At 40.6% G+C, this 8,391-nt stretch overlaps 1 protein-coding gene across 2 annotated transcripts in view; it reads left to right on the top strand.

The window, feature by feature from the left end:
* Window positions 1-1,074: 1,074 nt before the first annotated feature.
* The window catches only part of LOC106952108 (syntaxin-binding protein 4), a 60,230-nt gene continuing 52,913 nt past the window's right edge, over window positions 1,075-8,391 (top strand). Inside the window, exon 1 of one of the 2 annotated variants that reach the window (XM_015040018.1) lies at window positions 1,075-1,461. In XM_015040018.1, coding sequence (XP_014895504.1) covers window positions 1,397-1,461 — 65 coding nt within the window. In that variant the 5' untranslated portion in view covers window positions 1,075-1,396. The remainder of the gene's footprint in view (window positions 1,462-8,391) is intronic. The other variant, XM_015040014.1, reaches the window with a different exon arrangement.

The raw sequence follows: 8,391 nt of genomic DNA, 5'->3' as shown, positions 1-8,391 counted from the left end.
CAATAATACTGGGCTAATATACATAAATATACATAGTAGAGCCTGCTGAGTGAAAACGTTTTGAAATGATGCAGATTCATGAGCCATGATCATGTAACAGGCAGACTATAGCATAAATTAAATACTAACAATACTTTATGTACATTAAAACAAGCATTTACAGTGAATTTCTGTCATCAGTATTAATCATACAGACAATTTTAAATCCATGTAGTTAGTAGCACCAAGAAATATAATGAACAGAGGTGGGGCCAGGTGTTGATTTTAAACACACCTTATCCAACATGAGAGTCATCATACCTGACCTGTTTCTGATCCGACCATGTTTTCTTTTTCAATGAGAATGAGTAATAAAACATGGTATATAATTTAGATGTATTTCATGCAGTTCAGCTCACAGACACGTTACATCAATGACAACAAAAATGGATAAAATGCGACACGGTCGTTCAGGCTGAAGATGTTCTAAAGACAATCGGATTCGTATCCAATCTAGTCTGGGGAGAAAAGATCAAAATTGGGCTGCTCAGACTGTTGTGAAGAAAAAAATTGGTTATATGAGCAAAAAACAAGAAAAAAAAAGAAACGGATTTGTTTCACATTTGCTTGAAGTGTGAATGTAGCCTAAGAATATGTGACAAGACTTGAAAAGTAATATTTGCAGACAATGATCCAACCTGACTGAGCATGAGTTGTTCTGCAAAGAAAATCAAGTAAAATCTTTGTCTGTAGATTAATACAGCTGGTGGAGTTTATGGTTGCAATGTCAACTGATAAGATAGTTTTTTGTTCTGATGAGGTTTAGTTTGCGCAAGTGTCATTTTACCTACAGCTACAACCTGTTTAGTGTGGTACCTATGTGGTACAATCTGTATCTTTGACCCCAAAGAAAGGAATAAATACAGAAAAAATGACAAAAAGTGTAATAGAAGTTTTTTTGTCGTTCTTTTCGTCGTGAGGGTTCCAGCCACTCAGAGAAGGCAGCATTTGGTCTCCTTTTTGTAGGAAGGACGGGCTGTTTCTGTTTTCCCAGACTGGACAGTGATAGCAGCATGATGCGCGTGTCTCTACAGACCGAGCTGGGCTCCGCTGGCTGCGTGCACATTACTGAGAGCTGTCAGAACTGTCGAGCTGAGGTCAGTCAGCAGGAAGAAGCCACACGTGTGGGCCCTGTCCCCGTTACCAAACAGAGCAGTGGTCGTCGCATTGATTTGAAGGGGAATGAGTGCTGACACATCCTGTCCGCGCGGAGAGACACGCGGCTCCCGCTCTGCCTCACAGCGCGAGGCCAGCTGAGAAGCGCGCGGACTGATGCGTCTCTGGGGCCGGGGCGCTTCATTTCCGCTCTGAGACCTGCCCTGTAGCAGCCGCCGCAGCATCTGGACCACAGCTGGACATGTCTCTGCTGAAACAGCGGGGGAGAGAGCTCGAGCGCTTCGACGGACTGTCGCTCATCTACTGGTACGTGAGAACAAGTAGCCGCGTTCGCTCTGAGAGATAAATTCATTCTGAAATGATTTCATCAAATAAAAAACAGCACACATTCAGAGTTATGTGGGTTTGCTAGAAAACGACCTAATCATGTCAGAAAAAAGTTGTCACGACTTATCTTGCCTCATTAGCTTTGTGTTTTTTTTATTTATTTATTTTTTTTTTATTGGAGTACACGTCTTCATAGTCAAATTTAACTTTAACAATAGTTTTTAACGATGCGTCACAGTACGCAACAGAGGGACGCACGTGTTGGTTCAGCGACCAAGCAGGGGCCTCCAGAGCGATTTCAAATGGTGGCCATTTGGGGGCTACTGACCTTCTTGGTAATGCACAACAGAAAAGTGAGGTTATAGCTGAATTTTGTGAGTTGGATTTTTCAGTGCAGAAGAGGAGAATTTATCTGTCAAAAATGACAGTTAAATAACTTCAATACCCTCTTTGGTGGTGCCAAACACCAAAGAGAATTGAATTGATTTTTTTCCCCCTAATGTGGACAAATACGATAGCCTAAGCAAATTTGTGGTGTCTGTCCCTTCCAAAACAAATATCACAAAATGCATAAAAGCCAGAACAATAATGACTTTGATAACAAAGAGAATCCTGAGTGTACAGTACATTCTGCCTGTCTGGCTACATGGCCAGCCCAGAATTGTATTTTGGGGCTAATTTCCAGCTAAGCCCATTGCAATGAGTTTAACGTATTTGTAGCGGCTAAAATCCTGTATTTTAGGCTACTGGTTGCTGTTGTTCCTGGTAGGCGTTGGTTTTACGTGTGCTCAATGAAGATTCATTATGCCGATCTTGAATTTGACTTATAATCATAAAGTCATTTATTTTACGTACAGTTCCACTGTCTTGCCATTTCCATTTAGAACCACATAAATCCGACATAAATGAAAACCAAGTACAGTAGAAAACCGTTTGCCCTTTCTCATTAGCAACACCTGAACAGAATCACACTTCAGAATCAGAACTCAAAATGAAATACGCCCCCTGGTGGCGATAAACACAGGAAAAAATAAATAGCTCGTACAGTATTAACAAGCAATCAGGGACAAAATAAAAACAGAAATGTGATGCCACCACAGTTACATACTGACTCAGTTAGCATTAAAATCTGACAATATTGATAGATTTTTATTGATGTATTTAACAGTTGGTTGTGTGAACTCAGGGGCGTGGTGACCCCCAAACCAGCAGGTGGCCCTAAGCAGTCAAGTTCTTTCTCATGTGAAACATGAAAAAATTGTGTAGCATAATAGTGTATGTTGTGTTTGTTATGATGTAAAGCACTTTGAAATGCCTTGCTGCTGAAATGTACTATACAAATAAAATTTGATTGACTGATTGATGTTCCACAAATCCTAGAGTCAGTTTTAAATCTGTATAGAGTAATTCATTTAGGGTTTGATAATTGTAAGTATTAGATTTGTATCTAGAGCTCCTTAAAAACTGTAACCCCCACTGATGAAAACCAACTTGAGGCTTGTTACATCTGAAGGCCACATCACATTTCATGCAATCAGATGAGAGACATTTCCAAATAAAGTCAGTTAAATCAAATCAAATGTGATTGATGGTGGAGGTAGGGCAGATCGGAGAGCTCGGTTTGTGCTTGTGTTTTGTCCCGCGGGGCGTCCGTCAGCTGAATGTAGGTGCTGAGTGGACAGTTGAAGCTGGGTCAGCCAGGGGTGCTTAAAGGCGAGCTGGAGGGACGGGACAACATTGCTGAGCGACCCCCAACCCCGTGCGACTCCCCCGTCATCTTCCAGCGTTCTCTCCGCCCCGCTAACAGAAGCCGACGCTAACGCCACACTCATGATTCTCTCCTCCAAGAAGTTACCCGAGCTCTGGGACTACTTTCTGATTTATGTCACAGGCGCCCTAGAGTTTAATCCTGATTGCAAAGACATAGACCTGGGACTGTTTCCTCTAAGGATGAATCCCACCATAAAACCATGGTAGGTGTGATCAGAGAAAAAGTAATCTTCAAGCTGTTGTCGTGATGGGTGTTCCTGCTTGTGTCTATGTTAAGTCTGACCTTAGATGATTTATAGCATGGTATAATAATGTTAGCTATCAGCAATGATGTCATGAAGAGGAGTTGTGTATGCAAGGTGAGTGTGCATGGTTTTCAGAACTGAAACGTGACTCGCTTTGTGAGGAAGGTCATGGAAGAGACTAGTCAGATAATTGGTAGAAGGGAAATTATGCCATATGTTGTTGACATGCAACATTCAATATGTTGTATTTCTGTGTACAATATTTCAGACTCGTTTCATCCCATTTCAGTAGATCCTTACAGTCATTAAGGCCCTGATTTCACATGGTGAAAATGTTTTGTTGTTTGTACTGTACATTTACACAAAAATAGTGAATGTTTTCTCTGACAACAGCACAATTTGAGAACAGATTCCAAGACGTATGTGTACATAGTAAGCACCTTTCTGATCTGTTTTCTATAAGCAGTATTATTTCACATAGCTTTTTGCTTAAATATATTAAGAAAAGCAATACAATTTAGTTGCGATTGAAATTGGTTTTGCAAAAACCTACCGCAAGGTTTTTGTGATGTGCAAATTTGTTCTTGTCAATGTAAATTGAGCCTTTTCCACTGATCATCCTGAAGACTTTTTTTTTTCTTTCAGCTTAAATAGAGTCCAGCTGTGTTAAGTTCAGTTGATTGGACTTGGTTTGGAAAGGCACACACCTGTCTATATTAGGTCTCACAACTGACAGTGTAGGTCAGAGGTCAAACACTAAGCATGAAATGTAAGGAATTATTTGTAGAGCTCAGAAACAGGATTGTCTTAAGGTACTAATCTGTTGAAAGGTCCAACATGATTGTTGGGCCTTTCAACAATCATTCATGCAGATTGTTAACCAAATCTGCATGAATGGTTTTGTTTTAGACAGGGAAAAATCTCTATAAGACTCAAAACTGTCTTCATGTTTATGTTGGAATCAGGTGAATAGCATTTTTATATTTAAAAAAAGAACGGCAATAATTGTGTGAGTCAGAACCCCACACACAGATTTATGCTTGAATAATGCAACAAAAAAGAGGACTTATTCATCGTGAAAAATTCATCTTTTAAGATTACATAAGTTAGTTATTTGGACTTTTGAAAATAGTTTTTCAGTTCTGTCCTTGGGTTCATCTTGACCATGAATTTAACCGTAGGCTGTGACAGTGGTGGCAGGTGGGACTTAATGCATGTTGACACATTATTTACTTGAATCCTGTCCTGTGTAATTTAGGCCTCTGGTGGCAACTAACATCACTTTAGTCCTGCTGTGACAGAGGAAAGCAACATGCTCTCATTAAGTCACCTGGCCTTAGCATCTTACACCTCTTTGACTGGGACCCACTATTTATTTGTGTTTTACTTAAGCAGGAACATGTTCCAAATGCAGGAGATGCACATCACCCTCAGTCTGCAGAGGGAAAATTAGTTAATCAGAGAAACAGGCAAAAATCCTGGTTGCCACTACAGCAGCTTGGTATGCAGCCCAGCTAAATGCTTTACCTGGGACTGGAGTATGCCCCTCTTCCAAAGCATTCTGTAATCAGTAGAAAACTATTTACCATTTTAAAACATGACAAGGGTCTGAAATTTACATTGTATATAGGAGATAAATGGTGAGAAACTCAGAAATCTGAGATAAAGCTCAAAACTTCAGTTTTTTTTATCTTGCAAATTTTCAGTTTTGTCAGAAATGTTTATTCTAAAATTTTTTTGGTAGAAATTTACTCCTTATTTTGCTATCTACAATGACCCTAATACGCCATCATAAAAATTCACTGTGGGTATTGTGCATCGAAGGTGGGGCCAAGTCAGTATTTCAAAATTGCACCTCTGTATTGCACAGTTCAGTTAAACTTAGCTGCAAGACTAGTCATACTTTAAACTATAATTTTCCAGAAATTCCAGAAAGTCTCTTTCCTGAGTTCTGGTACAGAACCCACTTTCTGATACAGACCCCTGCTCACTACCAGCCTGGGAAAGCAGTTGAGGAAGTCAGGCTTTTCCTCTGCCTGGCTTTTCTGGGCAGAGGAAAGCCATAACAAGAAGGTGGCTCAACCCTGAACTTCCCACCCATACCCAGTGGATGGATGTATTGCAGAAAATATTTTTGATGGAAAGAATGACGATTATTCTAATACTGTAAAACTATGAATTTAAAGAAAAATCAAGCAAGTGGATAACATATAGCAGTTGTAAAGATTTTGTATCCATGTTTTCGAGACCAATACATGAACATATACAAGATTCTTATGGATTGGTCTCTACTGCCACCTAGCTTGGCAGTCCCCAAAAATATGAAAATGTTTGGCACCATCTACCCCACATCTCCAGCAAGTATCCCCAATGCCCTGATATCTACCACTAACGCCAGGTACCTTACTTCAGAAAAATAAATTAACAAATACTTAGCACATAGATAACAATTGTAGCAAATTAATTCCTAAAAAAACAACAACAACAAAAAACCTTAAGAATAATAATTCTGGTTAAAATGCACCAAAATTCATTCTCACCAGCCATTCAAAAATTAACATTAAAAATTACAGTTCCAGGGCTTCTCCATAACATCCACTCACATTTTCTAAGTCCAAGTATCCCTGGAGCAGTCAGGCCTTCACAAAACTCAAGGAACTCAAGAAACTGTTCACCTCTGCACCTGTCCTCCATTCACCAGATCCTTCTTGTTGCTTCATCGTGGAAGTTGACACATCTGACTCTGGTGTCTATGCCATCCTAAATCTAAAGGTAATAATAAGATTCACCCATGTGAGCTGAAAGCTTGTTTATGGCTGAACAGAACTTTGACATGGAGAATTGGGAACTCTTGTTGGTCAAACTGGCTAAGGAACCTTTAATTGTATGGACTAACCACAAAAGCAAGCCAAGTTTACTTGTATGACAAACTCCAACAGTGAGGCAGTTCAAATTACTTAGTGCAAAGAACATCTAATATCTTCACTCTGTCAAGAGATTAAATCCCAGGTAGGTCAGGTTGGCATGATTTTCTCTCTTCTATAGACCCAGGACTAAAAATACTAGATATGACACCCACTTCAGAATTCACAATAGACCTGAAGAGGGCCAGGCCCAGGCAAAAGAGGATTTCATCCTATATCAGTCAGTTTGACTGGCAGTTACCAATCTCAAATTGGAAAGTTGGATTAAGGAGGCCTACTGACAGCACCTGATTCCAGGATTGTGCCAACAATCTCCTCTGTCTTGAAGCACCTAGTAACAGAGATACTCACATTTTACCATAGTTCATGTCATTCAGGAGTGATCAATATTCTATCAGTTGTCCAGGCCCATTTCTGGTGGAAGATCCTTCACTGAGACGCCAAGGAATTCATCTCACCATGATGCATATGCTGTCAAGCTAAATCCTCCGATCGACCATAGACTTACTCGTGTGACCATCCCATGCTGCCCTTAGTCCTACTTATCCATGGATTTCCTCTCTGATCTACCCTCTTCCAGTAGCTAGACTCTGTTATTCAACATTAACTGTTTCTAAAAGATGACTCATTTGGTCCGACACATCAAATTTCTCTGCTCTAAAGAACTGGGAGAGATCCTTTTTCAAGAGATTTCTTCCCATTGTATCTGACAGGAGCTCATGGTTCATTTCCCATTTCTGGAGGGAGTTCTGCAAACTTCTTGGATCCAAGTGGGTCTCTCTGGATTTCATCCACAAGCTGATGGACCGACCAAATGACTCAACAAGGAGGTCGAGACCAATCTGATTTGTAAACAGGACCCCACTAAATAGTTGCAGAACTTACTCTGGGTATAGCTTGTCCTCAGTTCTCTTCCCACCAGTGCCACAAGTCAGTCGCTAATTCTTCATAATTTATCAGAATCATTCCTCAGTTTTCTCCTTTCAAGAAAGATCAGCTAAAGTACCATTTATCCACGCAGCTGCACTAAGATGCCAAAGGGTATGGCAATGAACCCATAGGGCTTTTGTTAAGACTTCTGCTGTCTGTTCTGGAGTTTCCACCATCAAACCAGGAAGGGCAGAGAGTATGGTTGTCTAGAAAGGATCTTCCTCATCATGTTAACTCCCGCAAGCTAGCCCCCTCTCTTCATTGGTCCTTTTCCTATCTCTAAGGCAGTTAATCTTGGATCAGTTTGCCTATGTCTTCCTAGGACTCTGGAGGTATGTCCCACCTTCTATTTGTCTCTGATCAAACCCACGACATGTCTTATGCAGTTCTCCAGATACCCTCCACCTGCCTGGTACATCGCCAGTAGCGTTTTCTACTCTTATCAGGCGCCTCCTCCAGTCCAGAAAATGCAGCACTCTTGGGTTCCTGCCCAGCACATCATGGATAAATCTCTGATTTTTCAGTTTCATCATGACCATCCTCAGCAACTGGGCAGATACAGGAAGAGTCAGAGCAAACTCTATTTGCTGAGGAGGCTGAGGCCTTTTGAAGTGTAGGGGCGCTGCTGAAGAACTTCTTTGACTCTTCCATAGACCCCAGACTATTTGAATGATGGAAGACCTCTTTCTATTTTATTTGGGTACCCCTGCTCTAGCTTGTTACCCAGATTTCCCACTGACTCTGCAAGCTGCTTTCATCATGTCTTCTTTACAGGGGCATGGTATTTAAATAAAGAATTAAGAGCATTTCTTTATTTTTGTCTCTCCTACATTCACTGTACTGTTTAGGCATCAAAACTTCAAACCTAAAAAAGTCCCTGCTTTTCTCAACCCTTAATGGTTCACATGCTTTTATTTTAATTTGAGCTCTTCCCTTTGTCAGTGTTTTCTCCCCCTGCACTTGTGTTCATTTATTTATTTATTTATTTGCAGACACTTGACAAGACAATCGGAATGTGGCCCATCCTTCCTTGTCAGAAA

The sequence above is a fragment of the Poecilia latipinna genome, unplaced genomic scaffold (genome assembly GCF_001443285.1).
Source record: "Poecilia latipinna isolate Pla-1442-1.1 unplaced genomic scaffold, P_latipinna-1.0 Scaffold493, whole genome shotgun sequence".
NCBI lineage: Eukaryota > Metazoa > Chordata > Actinopteri > Cyprinodontiformes > Poeciliidae > Poecilia > Poecilia latipinna.
The sequence above is the reverse complement of the archived record's forward strand: the minus strand, read 5'-3'. Positions and strand labels throughout refer to the sequence as shown.